General features: G+C 41.9%; 1 protein-coding gene across 2 annotated transcripts in view; it reads right to left on the bottom strand.

The window, feature by feature from the left end:
• vwa5b1 (von Willebrand factor A domain containing 5B1) overlaps positions 1 to 22,282 on the bottom strand; it is a 59,043-nt gene that overhangs the window by 18,458 nt on the left and 18,303 nt on the right. For both annotated transcript variants that reach the window (XM_049582029.1, XM_049582028.1), the window contains exons 8-14: positions 19,675 to 19,851; positions 10,252 to 10,362; positions 9,934 to 10,136; positions 7,384 to 7,498; positions 6,977 to 7,162; positions 6,533 to 6,722; positions 3,711 to 3,910 (exon numbers count right to left, since the gene is read on the bottom strand). In XM_049582029.1, the coding sequence (XP_049437986.1) occupies positions 3,711 to 3,910; positions 6,533 to 6,722; positions 6,977 to 7,162; positions 7,384 to 7,498; positions 9,934 to 10,136; positions 10,252 to 10,362; positions 19,675 to 19,851 (1,182 nt within the window). The remainder of the gene's footprint in view (positions 1 to 3,710; positions 3,911 to 6,532; positions 6,723 to 6,976; positions 7,163 to 7,383; positions 7,499 to 9,933; positions 10,137 to 10,251; positions 10,363 to 19,674; positions 19,852 to 22,282) is intronic.

A 22,282-nucleotide genomic window follows, 5' to 3' on the forward strand; every position in this document is an offset into this window, starting at 1 on the left:
TGCAAACAGTTGGCCGATGAGACACAGTGAAGATTCCCAGACTGTTTATATTTGATGAAAATTATGCAAATCATCTCAACTGCAAACAGGGCTGGGTCCTACAATTATTTTAATTATGCATTAATGTGGAGATCATGTTTCTCTGTAATGCTTTGTTGGTTCATGAGACGTCAGGGTGCTTTCACACCTGCCCCCACACGTAGGGGACAATCCAACTTAAGTTTGTTTGTCCCCTACATGCTGTTTGTTTGGGCAGGTGTGAACACACCAATCACACCCAGGTGTGCACCAAAACAACCAGATCGAGACCTTCTTGAAGAGGTGGTCTCAGTCCGGTTACAAATGAACTCTGGTGCAGTTCGTTTGTGGTGAGAACGTGTTCCGACCTGGATGTGAACCAACTGCAGTCAAATGACACATTGTTTGGGTTAAACAAACTGTATGGTTTGACTAAAATGAACAATGACAGCAATATAGTCCATAATGAGCAGCGCTAAAATCAACCTGCGTAGCTGTCCCTCCATTGTGACATTAGAAAGTGTCACATTTATCTTGCAAGTGTACTCTTCTTCCTCTTCTTCTTCTTCTTTGGTTTACTTCCTGGATTCACATGGAAATTCTGACCAATCAAGAGCAGCTTTCTCGCGCAAGATATTTGTTCTGGTCCGCTTGTAAATGCTGCCGTGAGAACACAAACCAACTTTAGGCAATTATGCAATTTTGGAACAAAATGAGTCCCTGATTCAGACCAAAGCAAGACAACTCTAGGTCTGAAAGTAACCTCAGAAAATGGTGAACAATGCCTCATCTCTGTTTCCTAAACCCCGCCAGCATGACGTCATCAAGTCAGTGTTTCAGTCAAGACCACCTAAACCAAGACCAGTGTGTCAAGATCGAGACAAGACCAAGACTTTTAGGGGTTGAGACCAAGTCAAAACCGGTGCGAGTCCCGTACAGCATGACACACTTATGATGAAATGTGGAATATGCGAGCTATAGGCGCTCCTCAAAATGAAGCACTTCCTTCACCTCTTTTATTGCCATATATTGAGTATATGTGTGTATGCATAAGTGTACCATGTGAAATAACTTGATGAAATAACCAAAAGGCACCGCAGAGGTAAACTTCATGTATCAGAGTTTTCCTTTGTTTTCTATAAGCAAACAAATACACACTGACTATATTTACATGCATAAAACATTCCAGCACTTGCCCTTACTCCAAAAAAGGCAATATCCCTACTGAACCTTTCACATGGCTTATCAAAATTAATATTCCACTAACATTCCTGTTTACATGCAGCCGTGCATACTTTGATTAATGTGTCCTATCATGCCATTGATCACATCAAAAAACAGAGAAGTAGAACAGCTGGAGCTGCTTGTCATTTTGCTTCTTTGCATCAAAATAAGATTTTTTCAGAGTTTTCAATCAGCGGCGGAGTTGTTCAACCATGGGAACACCATCTGCTTCCTTCATTCCTTCAACCACCTTCTTTAAAAGCTTGGCGTTGTGATATTGCCGCACATCAAAACACCTATTGATATCCAAGTCTTTCATAATGTTTTAAAGTCGGCGTGTTTCTCTTTCTGATCAGAAATCTGAGCTGCTCTTTGTAATGCATCTCTACCCACTTTTGCAAACTGTTAGTGAGTTGGTTTGTGTACAATGTAGCCATGACAATGCACAAAGCTGATCGTGAACAGGCCAGAGGCCGTGTGTCACAAACTGCAGAAAAAAAAACCAATTGAGACGCATTTATGTGCTGTATACATGTCCAAATAATGCAAGTAAAACTGGAATAATCAATCATGTGGATGAGGCTTTTGAATTTGACCACCACCCGAATTTTGTGAGCTGCGGTATTCACATAAAGAGAGGAAGAGGAGAGAAAGAGGAAAAAAAAGGCAGTGGAGAGCAGCTGCTGTGAAGCTGGGTGCTGTGTCCCTCTCCTTACAGAGGAAAAATGCCTGCTTTGTAAAACAGTGTTTGCACATTTCTTACCTGTGCCGACAAAATGAGTAGCTACACTTCCAGCAGCTGTCATGGACTATCTTTGTCAGATACGGACGTGCTGAAGTTTTGGCTAGCTGTGCTACAGATGGATCCTAACACTCCTGTCCATACAGTGAAAGGTAAAGAGACACTTCAGACACTTAAGCGGGATTTATACTATACTTGTGGAGCAGAGCCTACGCCGTAGCCTACACATGTGGCCTACGTTGTGAACATTTATACTTGTGTGGTGGTGTGTCTGTGTCACTCTGCATTTACACCTCCAAAACACTAGTCAGCAGTGGGGTTTCTGTGAAGTGCTGTACAGATTAGATGATTCAATACACACATTTAACATGGCTTAATAGAGACAATTCCAAACACAAGTACACAAATCAGCTTCACTATAACTCGCAGCATTCACAGACAAACACTTGTCTTAATCTGGACACATTTCACCCACAAATACAACGTGCTAATGTTTTTTAGCACAAGCCTATGGCATTTTACATTGTATAAATTAGCCTAGCTGCTAGCAGACTTTTCCTCTTCTCATATAAAACCAGGGACAACAGCAACATTTAACAAAAGTAACGTTACAAAGTTTGGCTTCATTACAACTCGCAAGGTTCACTGACAAAACAACTGTTTTATACTAAACACGTTTTCCAAACAAATACAACATGCTAACGTTATTAGCACAAGTCTATGGCATTTTACATTGTATAAATTAGCCTAGTGACCAGCGGAGTTTTCCTCTGCTCATATGAAGCCAGGATAAATCACACACAAGACTTAAAATGCTATTTTTGTGGAGGCTTTATTGTCTTCACAATTTATTGTTTCTTATCTGTGAAATTAAAGTAAATAAAAGCTTTGTTTCCACTGAGGGAAATGGTTTCAGCTTACAGACCGGCCTTAAGACCGGTCTTGAGTGCTACATCACTGGATCAGGTTTCTCATTTTGAGATATTTAGTTAATTATCATCATCACATGAGATTTCTGCAGTATGATAAAATTAAACTAAATTGATAATCCTGTTTTGAGTTATTGGAGAGGTTTAAGATTTCATCTTCGCACCCTTCTTGCCGCTCTGGCACAGGTTACAGTAGTATCTTAATTAATGTTGTTAATTTATCTGAAAATACACAAACAAATGAATAAAAAGTTACTTCATTAACTCATGATTATTAGTTATAGATTAATCATGGCACGAGTGCGGTGGATCCTCAGCCTAATTTACAAAGAGAAGATATAATCTCTTCACAGCCCAGTGAACTCTGTTTAGTTATACTGAGATGCTCCCTGAGCAATATTCAAACCTAATTACCATTCATAAATTTTGCCCCTCATTACTGAGGAGAGCACATTAGTCTGTTCTTCATTATACTCCAGTCCAGATGAGGGTCAGATGGCTCTTTAATTTATCAACACAGACGTTTTATATAATGGCAATATAACTGTGTCATAATACAAAAAAAGATCCTCCTGTCTCTGTCACCGTAACACATTGTGGTTTGTGTAATGTGCATGTGCGTGCTTAAACATAAAACATGGGTATTATTATTGTTATTTGGTTTGAAACCTGTGAGCTGCGACTGAATTACAGGCTGAATCAGAAAATAACCGCTGACCCATTTTCCAAAGTAAACCAGAGCAGATCATCTTGAAAGCAATCATGTGAATGTTACTCATCACAGCGTGGGACTGCACCTGGTAGTCGCTCCTCCACTGCGCCTCGTGCTCAGGGCTCATCTGGCCTATCAGCTCCTGGACTTTGGCTCGCCTCAGTGGATTCTTTGCCACCACTGAACTGGGATCACTGGGAGTGTAGACCTTCTTTGCCGGGTTGTAGTCTGCTATCTGGTTGGTGCTGTACGCACGCCTTCTCGGAGACGTCTTACAATCCAAACCTGGTGTTTTGTTCAAAAAGAGAAATAGTCAGCCAAAAATAACAAACCTTGGCATACATGGCAGACAAATAATTGTTGGTTCTGGCAACTCTGTATTGCTGATTGTTAAATAATGAGTCTAAAGGTGCCCAGTTCACCACAGCTTCTCATTACCAGAGCCATTTCTATTCTGAATGAGATATAAAATCCTCTACCACGCACAAAGTGATTCATTTTACATTCTTGAAAGCATCATTTTGTGTGGGATTTTTTAAAAATGAGTTAAATAATGACAAACACTAATGCAGGTGGACAAGGCCTAAGCATCATTAGCCATGTTAGCGGCTCTGCAAGGCTGTACTTCAGCACAGTGATGAGCTAAATTCCAACCTAACAGTGACTCTGACAATTAGGGTTGCAGTGGCATACAGATTTCAAGGTATACCAAGATATGAAAGTTGACAATTATCATACCGTGAACATTTGCTTATCCATGATATTGGAAAAAAAAGCAACTGGATGGAGAATCTCATCTTTATTTTTATAAATGTGTGATAAACTGTGTGTTCAACTGAAGAAAAACAACTCCATTTTCTTCCTTTAACAGTCATTCTGACTGGGAAGATTAATATTTCTGTAATACCGTGATACCATGAAACTACAATATTTTCTGAGACAGTTATCGTACTGTGAAAATCTCAAGCAAGTTATGCTTACCAGGTTCACCATCTTAATTAAGCATGGTAGCATGCTAATTTTTGCTAATAAGTATTGAACTACAGTAGTGACTTTAGGTGCAATTATTTCTACTTTTTTCTCTTGAATGTACACAATTACATTGTCTTTATTCTACTGATGTATATATTGTGCTAACCATTATGGCACAATACATATTTCATATTTCTGAATATAACACTACTTTATACAGTGTAATGAAGCACAATGCACATATTTGTACATTTTTACACACTTTATGACTCAGCACAGTGACGTATATAAATATATATCTCAAGTACTCATGTTAATATTGTAGCATAATGCACAATTTTATTAGCCTGGAAATCCAGACTCAAATCTAGAAAGATTTTGAGCCTGGCCCTCACTGATACACCCTTCCTACCCAAGGGGTGGCACTAACTGAGTCATTTCAAATACAGCCGCACACAATTGGGTAGCACGATGGCCAATCAGAGCAAAAAACAAGGTGACGTATTCATTGCAGTAAGCCCCATTGGTTTGCCAAACAGTGGGGCTAACTGATATATTATGCTTTTGCCGTATCCCATCAGCAAAACGGCAAAAATGTCCTTCCTGGAAACGAAGGCTCCTAGGGCAGTCTTCTGTTCCTCTCTCAAGGAAAAAGATAAGTATAGTTGGTTTAGCGTTTCTTCCAAAGCTAAATTGAATGGACGCGGTCCTACGGCGCAGCACTGTCCTCATCATGTTACACACCCCCAGAGCCCACCTCCGTCAGATAGACTGATCTGATTGGTCCGATGGTGATTCAATGGGCTCTGCTCGTCGGGGCCAGATCCCCGTGCAGAGCAAATTTGAATTTGCTAGGTGCGGCGCATCTGGATTTCCAGGTTACAATTTTATTTCTATTTTATTGAATTTAATTAGTTACTTCTATTTCATGCACCTGTTCTTACTTCTTATAATTCTCTATTCTTTACATCGCAGCAACTGTGATGAATAACAATTTTCCTTCAGGGATCAATAAAGTATTTCTGGTTGCTCAAGGAACCACCCATGGGCCAATGGCAGCCCTTTAAAACATTTTGTGCGGCCCTCAAACATGACACTAAATGCATGATTTATATGTTAATCATCTGCTGCTCGTTTCAGTACTTTAACTTTCAATAGCTTACATTCAATACAGTACAATACTTGGCGTCTGCGTCATACTGCACCCCCCTTACAAGCATCGGTCAGCTAAGAAATGACAACTTGTAGCAAGCAGCTAGTCGCATGGCAACTGGTAGCACCTCACAAATTTCGTTCCGTCATCAATGCTAGCGCTGTTAGCTGAAGTTAGCAATTTGTTTGGACAAATCTGCAGTTTAATGCATAAGTGAGATGGAGAAGATACGATTTTTTTGTGTGTACACTTTTTCTTTGTGTCCTGCAATCATATGCGTCCCCTAAATTAGCACTTAGTAAAACTTTGAGAACCCCTGCACTAAACCCTGTTGCATCTCCAGTAGCGACTATGGCACCAAACTGGGTATTTTAGGCCAAACCATAACCAAGTGTGTTTTGTGCCTCAACCTAATCACACGTTAACCACAGCGTTGTTGAAACGTCAAGAAAGTTTCGACATATCCACTACATAATACTGTACAAATGTTACATATCCGTGGTTTGCAGAGATGTACAATGACAACATTTTTCTGGCGACTCGATTGCCTCTAACTACAAGAAACCTTTCCAGACCATATCTCATCTTATGTATCGTTACACTGCTTTTGATTCCTGCCTTCATCCAGGCAAAGAGTTGATACTTAGCAGCTAGTCAGGCCTTATCTCTATACACATAATATCTGCTTAAGCTAACGTACACTGGCGGGCCTAACCGGCTCCAGGGCAGTTTTTCATCTTAATTAATTGTCGTCTTAGGATGTGTATACTGTAGGTTCTTACCTGCGGTGTCCTGCTCTGTGGCAGCAGGGCTATCTGTCATAGAGTCCTGGTAGGGATCGTACAGAGGTGATTCCTTGTAGGACCCCTGACTGTCGCTACCTGTCCTCAACACGTCCTCTTCTTGTGAGTGGTAGAACACGGAGCTGGCTGACTCGATGGAGCGCATCATGCTGTATCGCCTCCTCTTATCCTGTTGAGATTTTGAGAAGGTGACACTTTGAAGTTACAAGGTTTAATTTAAAAAGCTCTCTCATCGTTAGCCCTCGGCTCTTTTTATCTTTCTGGTAAGGCCTCTCACAGGTAGTAAGTGGTTCAAATAAAAACCATTAAATAATTTATCACACTGAACATTAACAAAACTTATTTGAGGTTTTTTTTCTGAAATGTTCGCACAGAAGGTCACCCTGCATGCGGTCCTTTGTTCAGCTGATGTCTTGCACTTACAGATTTAGGGTTGGCATGGTAGCGGGTAGTGTCGCACACCACACTGTAGCCGATCAGACTGTCCCCTGGAAACAGGAAGGTGTTGCCCACGGGGGACAGCAGCACTTCTTTGGTCTCAGGAAAGAGCCATTCAATGGAAATGTCACTGAGTACTGGAGACAGGGTTTTCTTCAGGGACTTTATCATCTGTGGAGTGAAAATAAGCCTCCTGAAATAGTCGTTCAGATATAAAACGCAGCGTCTCCCTGACCAGCACATAAAGCGAATGGCGTCTATGAGATATGATTTCCTAATTGGTATCAGTGGCAGACACTCAGTGCTTAGAAACCACTGCATAATGGCTCTCCGGTGGCCCTCAGAATAGCTGGCTGTCATTAGGAGTGATACACAAAGCTGGAAATGAGTACCTTGGGCTGCAGCCTCTCTCCGTCGGCCAGGAACTCTGCTGTTCCTTTGGAAACTGTCGCCAGTCCCTGCACCAGCCTCCTGCAGGCGTTCTGTCCTATGCCGAATGTGAAACATCTGCACAAACACATTAAACACTGTGGCGTCATGGACAGATCGAGAGACAGTACATGGTAACAGGTGTCTTCTCAGGATGTGCACAGATCCAAAGAGATGCTCTGGAGATATATAAACAATCTAATTTGTCAAACGTAGATTTGGGAGGAAAAGGAGCCAAACAGGAAATTATCTTTCATGCTGGAAAGTTGAGACATGCCTGCTGCTGCTCTGAGTTCTCCCCAGGGAGGTTGGCTGGTGCTGAATTTTACCATTTTTATTCCATTTTTCACTGCGGCTGATTTCGTTACACCAGCTACATCCCTTTTGCATTTTTAATGAGATCAAAGATTAAAACGGGAATGTCACCTTCTGCGTAGTTAAAAACTGAGCATGGATTTTCAGGATGGAGATTCATCGTTGTTTGCTCTTGTTTCTGACCGGCTGCGCTGATTTGCAAGCATAGTGTGATAATGAGCCAGGAAGTGTTGATGAACTGGCCAAGCTCTGTGTACCTAATGCAATCGTCTAGGGGCAGTCATCCATTAAAAGGGGGAAGACAAAAGTCAATTATTTCCAGTGTGACTCAGGAGAGGGATTCACAGTGTGAGGCGTGGATGCAACCAGCAAAATAAAATGATTTCCCAGTGTACTGCAGATCCACTGTGCCACAGGCGCTCGCTCTCAGTTGACATTTGGTGTTTGCATCCATCAGAGAGCTTTATTACTTCCTTACTCTACATGTCGCTGTAAAACCATGTTCTTACTTATCTAACCCCAAGGCTTACAAAAAATTCCGCTGTTCTGACAGATGCTTTGTAGCGATGAACATAATGTTTGACAATCACACAACATTCAACGCATACTTCTGGATTTCATTTTGAGAGGATTACAGCTCCAGAATCAGGTGATGCATTTAAGCCCCTGACAATCCCTGGATGTGATTTCATGTTATCTGTCAGCTGTGCCTTGATATTTGCATAACGGCATAAACAAAAGATAAATGTATTATCAAGTGCTTTGACACGACACACAGTCACTTCTCTGCCAGCGCTGTTACTACAATATTCATGACAATGTGGGGTGAGTAGTGAACTACTTGTTATTAAACTGGTAATTTAACTACATTTTGTTGTAGCTTGTAGTTCAACTATATTTATATTTGCATAGAGATTCACGTAGTTAAATCATTGTTTGGCCATTTTGTGTGAGTAACTAATGAAACTACAAACAATTAACCCTTTGCTAAGTCCCGCCCCTGGACGCCGACTGGCCAGTCATAACATAGCATCAGGCCGGCTCAGACCAGGGTGCGACAACAACACAGTTGTGCTCCATTGACTCTAATGCAGATTTCCAGATTTCCTTCATTTTCAGGCTGGTTTTGTGGGTTTGGAGCTAAATGTTGTTTCTGGGGCACGTCGTGTATTAATGATACTCGTTACCTGGAGAGGTTGGAAAAAGATATATGTTTCTTCTCTGTTGCAAAACCAAAATCAAACCCTGAAAAGTGTAGGGTTAGCTAGCTAGCTACTGAAGATATAGCCTACTGAATGTACACACATGCTGCTTTTGCTTTTTAATGATTATAGCAGTGAAACAAAGAGCGACCCTGCTGTACAGGAACCAGTGAAGGGAAGTGGGGAAACTTTGCTGATAATCAACCAGCTGTGTGTCATCGCTGTGTGTGCAGATGAACGTTGTTTGAAGATCCCTGCCCGTCCAGCGGTGGAGGGCCGAACACTGTTCATCTGCGCACACTGCGATGCCACACAGCTGGTTCAATATCAGCAAAGTTTCCCTTTATATTCATTGTCTTGTGTGGTGATCAGTAGTGATGTGGTGGTTCACTTTTACACTGTGATCTTTGGCCTATAGTTCTTACCACATTTTCACTTTCAATTTGGTCTTTTTTTCTACAAAGTAATTTGAACTACTTTTCTTATATAGCTTTAGTAGCTGTGGTTCAGCTTCTTCCAGTGTGAAGTAACTGGTAGCTTGCAAAGCTATTTAAGGTAGCTTCCCCGACATGTGCTGCAAGTCTGCAGGAATAAATCATATTTCAGTCCCTCCAATATGTTGCAATGTTGCAATTGCAACAGTTAACGCAAATTCAAACAAACCTGCTTGACCCTGAATGTTGCCCAATCACTGCAACTTCTCTGCAAATTTGACCTATCATTGTCTCCCATGAGTTTCACCAATCACAGCAGGCCCCTGCACAATGTCACCAAAATCACCTCATGATTTCTGGTTCTAAAGATGCAGACATCTGCAACACAAACGTTTCACATTCACCAACAAGCATTACATAACAGTTTCATTTTTAAAATTGTCTAAAACCTTTGCAACATGCATCGCATTTTTTTAGAAAGGCTGCCATTAAATCAGGCATTTTGGGCCTCAACATTAAAAAAAGTTCTGTTATGAGCCTAAGTGTGTTTCAACAGTAATACCTGATGTAGCGTGCATGGCTGCGGACCAGCTCAATAACTTTGCCTGTGTTGCTTACAGCCCCATCAGTGAGCAGGAAGAGTAGGCGGGGGTGTCCACTGAACATTGGCTGCCTCAGGATCCAATTGAGCGGCGCCAGGATGTTGGTACCCCCCATGTCGGCTCTGATCTTCCTAACATACTCACACGCCAGGGCCAGGGCTTCCTGAGATGAAGAGGAGAAAAGATAAAGTGTGATTTCTGGAGTTTAAGTATCTTCAGATTGCTTTGGCTCTACAGAGCTCATAGAAATGCAGTAATGTAATACAGAGCAGCTTTACCTCCTCGTAGTTCTGGCTGGTTGTGAAAAGCGATTTGAATGTGGAGCCGAAGCTTATGATGTTAAAAAGGCAGCCCGGCACAAGGCTCTTGAGAATCACCACCATGGCATCCTGAGAGAGAGGCCGAGAGCAGATTAACTTCATATGCATGAAACACAACAGAACAATGACTGTGAAATCTTTAAAGAAAATAAAAGGCAAAACCCTTCTCCTCATTGGGTGCTTAATGTGCTGTTGAACTGTTTCATTTCCCCTGCAATAAAGCTACGTCTACTGATGTCTGGTTGAAGGGAAGCACGGTGCTCTACACAGCTGTCATCGCTGCACAGCAGTTTCTCTCAAGGAGAGGGTATGAGTGGAGTGAGTGGCGTCACGCAGTGTCATTTCATCCATCGCTGCTTCTTCTACAGTGGAGTGGCACTTTCCAAAGGCATACCACTTATCTCAACCTTCAAGAGCACAAAGATCCCCACACAGGCTGTAATAAAATACCTGTTCAGGTGCTTTAAGAAAATATGTAATGCTCAAGTTGTTCGATGTATTTTTAAAGATATTCTGCAGGATTCTTTAAAAGATAAGTGGTAAATAGTCATAACATCACTGACATTAACCCTGGCTTTAAGTGCAGACTCTGCCTGTGTTCTTATTATTCTTTGTTGCTCAGGATGGTTCCTATCTGAGTGAAATGACCTGGAAGTATCTAAGTGGCAGCAATAAGTGTTGGTTGACTTCTCTAGGCAAGGCAAGGCAAGGCAATTTTAGTTATATAGCACCATTCATACACAAGGCAATTCAATGTGCTTTACAAGAGAAATATGTTAAGATAAAACATTAAAGGAACAATAGATCATTAAAAACAAAAGCTAAAAGCAAGAAAAACAGTGCAGAAAATGCATTTAAAAAGCAAACATAAAGCAAAAGCAACAGCAGACAAATATAAAAACAATAGCTACAGATTATCCTAACAATAAGTTACATATCTAGTTCACTGGTAAACTGCAGTAAATAGTAATGTTTTAAGCCCTGATTTAAATGAGTTGACAGTTTCAGCCGACCTCAGGTATTCTGGAAGTTTGTTCCACAGGCAGGGAGCATAGAAACTAAAGGCTGCTTCACCTTGTTTGGTTTTGATCCTGGGAACACTGAGTAAACCTGCTCCAGATGATCTGAGGGGTCTGGATGCTTCATAACGTACAAGTATATCAGAGATGTATTTAGGCCCGAGACCATTTAGTGCTTTATAGACAAGTAACAAGATTTTAAAGTCTATCCTTTGACACACAGGAAGCCAGTGCAGTGATTTAAGCACTGGTGTAATGTGCTCCACTCTCTTGGTGTTGGTGAGGACTCTGGCAGCAGCGTTCTGGACGAGCTGCAGTTGTCTGATTGATTTTTTACTCAGGCCTGTAAAGACACCGTTACAATAGCCCAACCTGCTTAAAATGAAAGCATGAACAAGTTTTTCTGTATCTTGTTTAGACAGAAATTCTTTTATACTTGCTATGTTTTTAAGGTGGTAGTAGGCTGATTTAGTAATTGTCTTAATGTGACTATTGAAATTTAGGTCTAAGTCCAGAACTACACCAAGATTTCTGGCTTGATTTGTAGGTTTTAGTGTCATGGCGTCAAGGTGAGCACTGACTATTGATCTTTGTTCTTTGGGGCCAAAAACAACTATCTCAGTTTTTTCTGTGTTTAGTTGTAGAAAATTCTGGCACATCCACGTATTGATTTCGTCAATGCACTTATTTAGTAGATATAGGGGACTGTAGTCATCTGGTGACACTGTTATGTAAAGTTGTGTGTCATCTGCATAAGTATGGTAGGAGATGTTATGACATTCCATAATCTGAGCAAGAGGGAGCATATAGATGTTGAACAGAAGAGGCCCAAGAATGGACCCTTGAGGAACTCCACATGTAATCTTTGTTCGCACAGATTCATAATTGCCAAGTGACACAAAGAAATCCCTTGCTTGTAAATAAGATTTAAGCCAATTTAGCACAGTGCCAGAAAGTCCCACAAACTTTTCTAGTCTGTCGAGCAGTATGTTATGGTCAGCTGTGTCGAATGCAGCACTGAGGTCCAGTAATACCAGAACCGAAATCTTTGATGCATCACTGCTCAGATGAATGTCATTTAAAACTTTTACAAGTGCAGTCTCAGTGCTGTGATGTGCTCGAAATCCAGACTGAAAGGCATCAAAGGAATTGTTTTGCTCCAAGAAGGTGTTAAGTTGCTGGAAAACAACCTTTTCAGTGATCTTTCCTAAAAATGGTAGGTTTGATATGGGCCTGTAGTTATTTATTACTGAGGCATCCAGATTATGCTTTTTTAAGAGAGGTTTAATGACTGCAGTTTTCAGGGCCATCGGAAAAAGGCCTGACTGAAGAGAACAATTGACTGTCTGTAGTATATCTGGTGCTATGCAGTTAAAAACATCTTTAAAAAAGCTTGTAGGCAGAGTGTCAAGGCAGCAGGTAGTGGACCTAAGGTTTCTAACTATGTCTGTCAAAGTAGCATAATTTAATGGGTGAAAAAGTGCCGAATTAACTGGAGTAGTCCTATGAGGCACAGGTGAAATAGCCACTGTGTTGGAGTTACAGACTGTCTGTCTTATCTTTGAAATCCTGTCTGTGAAAAAAGAAGCAAAGTCATTGCATGCCTTGGTGGATAGCAGTTCAGGAGGGACTGACGCTGATGGGTTTGTCAGTCTGTCAACAACAGTAAATAAAGTCTGTGCATTGTTGTTATTGATTGATTTTGTTGATAATCTCAGAGAAAAAGGACTGCCGCGCCCTTTTTAGCTCCAAGCTATAGATGTGCAGACTTTCCTTATAGATGTCATAATGAACCTGGAGTTTGGTTTTTCGCCACCTGCGTTCTGCTTTTCTGCATTCTCTTTTTTGAGCTTTTACCTGTGTGACATTCCTCCATGGTGGTTTTTTCTTACCAGAGACAACTTTGACCTTCATTGGGGCAATGTTGTCCATAATATTCATAGCTTTAGAGCTGAAACTATGAATCAGATCATTGACAGAGACTGAGGGCACAGCTGGTGTGGGTATCCTTGGTGAACAGTGTACAGGTGTTTTCGTTGATATAGCGTTTTCTGATTACCCCTGTTGTACTTTTACTGGTGTCAGTGGAGATGGCCATTTTAAAGAAAACAGAGTAATGATCAGAAAAGGCAACGTCAGTCACCACAACCTCAGAAATGTTGAGTCCTTTGGAGATAATTAGAGCTAAAATATGTCCCTTATTGTGTGTTGGCTCTGTTACATGCTGGGAAAGTTCAAAGTTGTCCAGGATGTAGAAAAGTTCTTTCGCACTGCCATCTTTGGGATTGTCAATATGAATATTAAAATCACCCTCTATAACAACACAGTCAAAATCAATACAGACAACAGACAATAGTTTAGAAAAGTCATCAACAAAGTGTGCACTATATTTTGGGGACCTGTAAATGGTTATTAATACTGCTTGACAGGAGGATCTCAACTGCAGTGCAACATATTCAAAAGACTCAAACTTCCCATATGACAACTGTTTGCACTGGTAAACATCCTTAAATAAAGTGGCTACTCCACCTCCTTTCCTAAGTTCTCTAACTGAGCTGATAAAATGGAAGTTTGGGGGGGCTGATTCAATAAGCACTGCTGCACTGTTGTTTTCATTTAACCAAGTTTCAGTTAAAAACATAAAATCAAGGTTTCTCTTGATAATAAAATCATTAATTAAAAGTGACTTGCCAGCCAGAGATCTGATATTTAATAAAGCTAAGTTTAATGTACTAACATTGTCTGACACAGTCTGTGGCTGACGCATAACTGGAGTTAGATTAGATAGAGTAGCTGTGCGCTTCGAGTACACATTGTTTTTCCTGATGCTAGTCAAAATAGGAATGACAGACCTTGGAGATGACTCTGGCTGATGCTTTTCAATTTCAAGATGTGTTTGACCATGCCACCGACTGTTTAAGATTGCCGGTATGTTTAAGGAAGCGGCATGGGGTCTGACTCATCTCTGACAGGCACCTGAGTGATGATGTCTAGGGCTACTATTTAAGAGTTCATCAGTTTGACTGAGCTTTAGTTTTAGTTTTAGTGTGGCAGCATTAACTAACTCCTTGATTGGTGAGCGTGGTGGAGGGGGGGAGGGTTGACACTGGCTCCGTGGTGATTGTGGTAGTGGTGGGGAGGGTCGACGTTGGATTCTTAGTGGTTGCGCCGGTGCTGGGGGGGAGGAGGGGGGTTGTTGGATCCCTGACTGGGACAGAGACATCCTCTGAATGCCTTGGGTAATGTGGAGCAAAGGGTCAGGTGAAGGGGGAGAGATGCAGGCTGTCTGTCTCTGCGCCACGTACTTGTCCTTGGCTCTTATCTGTCCATTCTTGTTTTGGTATGGCCTTCCAAGAGCAAGGGAGTAGTCTGCATCCAGTGATGTTCGGATGAATCCCATCACGCTGAAAGTGATCCTTACAGTTCCAAAAGATGTTAAAATTATCAATAAACTTTATCCCATGAGTGAAGCATGCCGATGTCAGCCATGTATTCAGGGCAAGGAGTCTGGTAAAAGACTCGATTCCTTTCCCCAGGGTTGGAATGGGGCCAGAAATGAACACATTTTGTGACTGACAGTCACTCAGTTTCTCCAGGAGCAGGGAAAAGTCTTTTTTCAGGATCTCAGAGCCAGTTTTTCCTCGTAGAATGTCAAAAGACCCAGCATGGATGATGATCCTCATGTTACTGGGGTGTGTAGAGAGGATCACTGGCAACAGCTCGGTTAGCTCCCTGACAGACGTGTCAGACACTGTTAGATTTTCAGTCTTTGCCATTCTTACATGCTTGGTTATTGAGTCTCCGATCAGGATGGTATCTGGCTGATCAGGTGTGGTGTTAGCATACTTCTTCTTGCCCTTGGCTTCTCAGGTGTGGAGTTAGCATAGTTTTTTCTAGCCCTGGGTCTAGCAGTGGTTTTGGGGCTATTGCTTGCATTTTGGATAGCCTTGGCCTGCCTGGGTTCAGTGTAGTTGGTATTGTCACACATTTCATTTGGAGCCAGTGCATCATACCTGTTGTGTAGAGAGAGTTCAAGTGGAGGGGTGAGCGTTGGGGCTCCCTTGACTAATTTCCTGCTGGATTTGCCTTTGTGTCTAGTGACATCAGACCAAGTCCTGGCTGGAGTTGATGCTTTTGGTCGAGCACCAGTCCTGTGCCAGTAGGAAGGGTCATTAGGGAAGGCCAGTTTGGGAGCCTCTGTAGCTGATTCAGTGGTGTTAGGACATATCCATGGGATTGTGTCAGCCAAGTCAGCGATGGTATGCTCCACATTTGTTGTATTTCCATATACACCAGTCTGTCCATCAGCACCTTGTATGTTAGCTGCCACAGAGTCAATGAATTGCTCACTCTCACGAATTTGTTGTAGCGTTTCATTCTTCTTTTGAAGCTGCATTATCATCTCGGTTAGTCGCTCACACTCTGTGCAGCTCACAGATTTTGCCATCTTGTCCTTGTCCTAATCACAGGTTTCCAGTCACAGACACAGCAAAAGGCTTGCACTGTGCCTCAGGCCTGCTCACACAGTACTAAAGTGGTGAAAAAGTGGTGAAAATATGGCAGTAGTCCTCTGTATCTTTCACAAATTAAAGTCCCAATGCTTTATAAGTATCCAGGATCTACTTTCTGTAGCTTTTAGCAGAAAAAACAATTATATCCACAAAAGAATGTAAGCAAAGCAGAGTGCAAGCAGTGGAGCATCTGCACTGTAAGAAAGCCGGAAGCAGGAAGGTCTAAATGCAAATGCTTCAATGCTCCCTGTCTTATCTCCTTTAGCATAGAATACACTCATGGACCGTACAAATAATGGACATAGCTACTGTGACACTGGTTTGTAGACTGCCATTTTGAAGCCTCAAATTTGGCATTTCAGCTGTCGTCATCTTGGTTTTTGAGCCAGAAGTGACCATATTTGGACAAGAGGTTGGAGCTGTGGAGAAGTGAGAGGTGGATCTGACTCATAGATTGAGACAACGCCTCACAGACAGCCTGTCACTCAAGCAGTGTGCCCTCAAATATGCCTAAATATGGGGGTTAATAAAATGTAAATGGGTGAGTTTTTTTTAAAATCATCCCTCTACATTTTTCATGAATGTTGAAATTAGCCATAGAGAGCAAAACCATTTTTTGCACCAGGCTGTAAACATGTTTGTTTCTGCTGTAAAGTCGGGCATTTTAACATGGCGATCTGTACTGGAGCCAGCCTCAAGTGGCCATTCGATGAACTGCAGTTTTTGGCACTTTCACATTAGCTTCATTTTTCAGCCTCGGAGGTTGACACTTGACAACACTGGACCATCCTTTACCAAAGGAAAAGAGACAGTGATGTCCCACAACTCCTAGTGGCAGCAATATTTGAAGTAGCGCACCATTTGTCCGTTGACAAAAACAAATGTGATGCCTATTTTGCATAATTTTTCATACAGTCATACTCATTGGGATTAATATTGATAAACAAGAAGGTGATCTTGAGTAATCATTGTTAATGTGACACCATTTTGTTTCCTTTTTGTGACTGACAGCCTATAGTCATCAACAATGTCACGACAGCTTTTCACCTTGTGAGTCTGTATGTTATCATAGCATATATGGTCCTGGTGGCACCTATTGTAGCTACAGCTACCACAGAGGTTCCCAGTTCCGTCTGTGGACAGTTTTTTTGTCAATGCAATAACATCGCAACTGTGCAAGATGCAGTCACAAAACACATTGAAAAGATTGGTATGGTCCTAGCCTGAAGTAAATGGACTTGGACTTGCATTTGTCCAAGTCTTCTAACCAATCAAAGTGCTTTTATACTACATGCTACATTCACCCAGTCACACACCATTCATACACTGGTGGCTGAGGCTACCATATAAGGTGCCACCTTAAATATTCCAACTTACATCTACTCACACACTGCTGGCAGTTTTGAGATTACTATCTTGTCCGACTCCAAAACAGACCCCCAATCCCCATAGACCCCCATGTTAGAATGCCCAACTTTACAGCAGAAATATACATGTTTACAGTCTGGTACAAAAAACAGTCTTTGTCTCTACGGCTAATTTCAACATTCATGACAACTGTACGGAGGATTTTTTTTTTTTTTTAAAGGGGCAAAAAGCGAAATTGTTTCACCGCTAGGTTTGCTGTTGTGCACTGCCTGTAGACCAAAACAATGTGTCATGAGCCACTCCTCTGCTCTCCACCCCCCACCCCACTGGCCTCGTCTGTGCAGCCAAGTACCGCAGCATCTCCACGGACTATTACATCCAGACGGTCCCGGTGTTTCTTCCGCAGGCTCCACTTCACTCAGCTGCCCGATATACCTGCTGCTTCTTCCCACATTAACCTGAATAACAAACCAGGGCTCGGTGCTCCGGTTGGATCCAAACGGAGAGCCGGCGCTAACGTTAGCTGGTAAGCTAGCGGAGGCTAACTGGCTGTGCTGGCAGCTGAGTAAAGTGGAGCCTGAGGAAGAAGCACCGGTTAGCCCCGGTTTCACTACAGGCAGATTCACTCGCCACAGGGGCGAGGAAATAAAATCTAAACAACCAACTTAGTTTGGCTTAGTTTAGCAGTTAGCGATGTCTTTCACTCACTCTCAGTCTCTGCTGTGTTTAGCTAATTCCCTGCTTTCCTGTTAGTGTTAGCACTAGTCGGCTGCCACGCTAACGTCCCTACTCTTCTCCGTGAGCCTGGTGGACTCGCGGGCTCACTTCTCCAGCTCATGGAGAAGAGTAGGGAAGTTAGCGTTAGCACTAGTCGGCTGCCACGCTAACGTTCCTACTCTTCTCCGTAAGCCCGTGAGCCCGCCACGGCTCCGGCTCACGGAGAAGAGTAGGGACTACTGGAGTAACTTACAGCTATGGAGCACTTCTACCAGCTCTTCTAGTCACTGAGTCTCGCCTCCATCTCAGCAAATATATTGCATTTATTCACATGAATGTACATGAACGGGCAGCCGGACCGGCTTGTAAACAAGGGGCTGGAGATCAACACAGAGAGAGGTTGTGTGAGGTCATGCTATACTCCAGATGAAATTACACCTCTAGTTCTTCACATAGCAATTTTTTAATGCCTTCAATCTAGAATTGATGAATTTCACTTATTGCCCCTTTAACTAACCCATTTACATTTTTTAAGGCTCAGAGTTACACACATATTTAAGGGCCGGGACGCTTGAGTGACAGGCTGTCTGCGAGGCATTGCCACAATCTATGTGGCAAAAAACAAGATGGCACTGACCAAAATGCAGAACTTAAGGCTTCAAAATGGGAATCCATAAACCAATGGGTAACATCACGATAGCTACATCCATATTTTATACAGTCTATGGTTTTAAACAGCTTTGTATCAAAACAATGTGGGTTTTATCGTGGCTGGAGTGATCCTAAGATGACATCCTCAAGATGGTCTCTAGTCCTTTTTTTATTTCAAGTCCAACTTTGACAATGGGTTGTATCTTTCACTGGGTTGTCCACCTGCATGAAACAGCATGGTAAAAACGCAGGTGGTAAAGTCCCTAAGATTTGCTTCCAGCCGTCCATCTTTAAAACAGCAGACCCACATCAATAACATCAACTGTCACATAATTATCAAGCCTAGTGTAAGAGCAGTCCATTTCTCTTAGCACAGCAGTTGTCTTTTCCAAATTCCTGTTGAATTCTCATGATGTTTTTCATTAGGGTCAAAGAAGAGTTTAGGAAAAGAAGGGACATCATTTCTTTTCATTATTTGTCCACAGCCCAGGTAGTATGACAAACATCTGATAAAAGCCTCAGAGTCTGAGTCACAAATAAACACCAGTCAGCATCACTCCACAGGACAGGGTCAGTGCACAAGCAGCCACATGACATACTGACATATACATAGATGTAAGAAAAAAAATCAACCTTGAATGAGTTGGCTCTGTAGGTATTCAAGAAACAACACATGAAGTCTGATAAGACCTCAAAGACCCGCTGTCTAAAACCTAGCAACTGAGAGGCGTTTGGTGAATAGTGAATGACTTGTGTGATCGATATCCTTGTGTACTTGCCCTTCACACAGCTGGCTAACCACATCTATAATCTCCAAAGACTGCAGAATCAGTACGGCTGTGAGCCTGGAAACCAATTACACAGCCTCTAATGAGATACCGTGTGTTTTGATGCATTAGCTTTTCATTTAATAGCTTTATTTTGATGTGTTTGGAGTCGACTGTGACATGTTTCAACAAATTCAGCAGCTGAAAATATCATTTTTCAAAAAATAATATCTTCAAACTGGTGATGTTGCAATTTAAATGTAAATCACTGTGTGTTGAAATGTATGTTTGCATCTGCATCATATCATGCCACACAAATATAACACCACACTGAGATTAAAGACGTACCTTCACACGGTTGATGTTAACCCCACTCATGCTGCCGCTGCGGTCAATGAGGAAGATGAACTCGCCATGAACCTTCCTCAGGTCTGAGCTGATGGATTTGAGGTCAGGGCAAAAGTTTAACATGACCACAGGGTTGTGGAGGATGTCCTTGTGGAGTCGCCTGTGAATGATATCTACCTGTAAAGACGGAGGAAAATAAATTGAATTTAAATGGGGGGTTTGACACCATCAGATAACTGTACTTTCTCTGAATTGGAAGGGCTTTATCGTCATGCTTAAAGGAGGCAAAAAAAGGACACAAGTAATCAGCTTGATAGCCGGAGCACATCAGTTATTATAGATGTGCAGGAAATTCCAGGCCGAATGTGGCGAGCCTTTGGAGTGTTTCCATAGAAACCCATTTTTATGGCTAAGAGCCCTTTCTCCTTCTCCCGTTTCGGTCCACTGGTCACTTAACAGCCTCATCATGACAGAGATGTGAGTGGACACGACACAGGCTGAAAAATAAAAATGCTGATCTGCTATAAATATTCATCTGCAGCAGTGGAATGTAACTGAGTATATTTACTAAGTATAATTTTGAGGTACTTTTACTACTTGAGTATTTTTATTTATATGTCTTTCTACTTTGTTGTGCAACCCTGTGTTATATAAAGGCAATAACTGATTGAAATGACAAACCACCAGGAGAGTGGTAAAGACACAGTAGCACAACATGAACAATGCCCTGCAACAAATGTTATTTTTGTGAAGCTGCAGCAGTTATGTCACATTGTTTTGTTGAAAATAACTATATAAAACAATCCAATATCAGTGGCGGAAGAAGTCCAAACTTTACTGAAGTAAAAGTACCAGTAGCTCACTGTAAAAATACTCCTCTACAAGTAAAAGTATTGTCAGTAGGTATAGTTTGGATTTTTTAAAGTGGGGTTGTATGAGGTGCTTATAGTCAGTGTATTACATAAAGTAGAAGTCAGTCGTCTCGCCCCCAGTTTGGAGAAGCAGGCTAGAAGTACTGACACCGAAGCTAGGTGATGTACTGCTGTAGGCAACACGTATTTTAGGGTGCTGTCAGACCTAGAGTTTGCTTGCTTTGGTCTGAATGTTGTTGTTGCTCTTGATTGGTCAGAATTTCCATGTGGGAAAAATCCAGGAAGTAAAGCAAACGCTGAAGAAGAGTACACTTGCAAGATAAATGTGACGCTTTCTAATGTCACAATGGAGGGACAACTACGCAGGTTGATTTTAGCGCTGCTCATCGTGGACTATATTGCTGTCATTGTTCATTTTAGTCAAACCATACAGTTTGAAAATGAGGCGCGGCTCCAACTAGAAAACAATGTTTTGATGCATTGGATGTGCTGAATGTGCATATTAAGGCAGTACAGGAGGAGGTGCACATTAATAATCCTCCAGGACTGTAACATGCTCATGTTTAACCCAAACAATGTGTCATGTGACTGCAGTTGCTTCAGATCCAGGTCGGAACACCTTCTCACCACAAAGGAACTGCACCGGAGGGCCATTCCCCTCAGAGGGGAAGGGCGGAGTGCTAGGGCTATATGGCCCTCCAAATGGAGTTTTTTCAGAGGCACACTTCAAAGCGAGTGCTACGAGAAATCTCCCAGAATGCCTTGTGAATCACCGGCAAGATGGCAGGGAAGGCTTCAGAGGCAATGAAAGAAAACCATAAATGTAAGTATTTTCTTCATAACTAAAGATTTAAAGACTATAATAACCATCGGAAATGTCGTTTCAATGTATTATATAGATTTGTTCTAAAAAGCATAACAAAAAAAATCGCTAATTGTGAGGTTTCCCCGGCAACATACTCGTCGCGTCTTTTTATGACGTCACTGACGACTAATGATGACGTTTCCGGGTATGAAGGGTTGTCCCATTTCATAGGGGAATATTTCAACCACTACCCCTTGTAACTTTGTTGCAAGGAGCAAGGGGCACTCGAAAAAGAGGGGTAGGGGTAGGGGCAAAAATGAGAAATGGGATTGGGCCCAGCTCTTCAAGAAGGTCTTGGTCTTGTTGTTTTGTTGTGCACCTGAGTGTGATTGCTGTGTTCACACCTGCCCAAAGGAACCGCTCCAAGGGGGCAAACGAAATTGAGTTTGATTGTACTGAACCAAACAGGGCAGGTGTGAGAGCAGCCTTAACTTCTGTGGCAGGACTTCCACCTGCTTCTTCATCTATAAGCACCTCATATAACCCCACTTCAAAAAATCCAAACTATCCTTTTAAGTGCATTTTAGTATTTTCAGAGTGTGATGGCACTTTTAGTTACATAAAGGATGAACGTCTTACACCACTGGTTTTGGATTATATATTTATATAGATACAACAAAACAATGTGACATAACTGCTGCAGCTTTACAAAAATAACATTTGTTGCAGGGCAATGTTTGTGATATTGCGCTACTGTGTAGTCTTTACCACTCTCCTGGTGGTATTTCATTTCAATCAATTACTGTCGTTGTACAACCCAGGGCTGCACAATGAAATGCAGTCGTAGTCTCTTTATGCACAAAACCACAAAGAACAAAACAAAATGAAAACAGGAGTGAACAGCAGCAACAAAACAAAGGTGATACTGTGT

This window comes from Epinephelus fuscoguttatus, linkage group LG7, assembly GCF_011397635.1.
Source record: "Epinephelus fuscoguttatus linkage group LG7, E.fuscoguttatus.final_Chr_v1".
NCBI lineage: Eukaryota > Metazoa > Chordata > Actinopteri > Perciformes > Serranidae > Epinephelus > Epinephelus fuscoguttatus.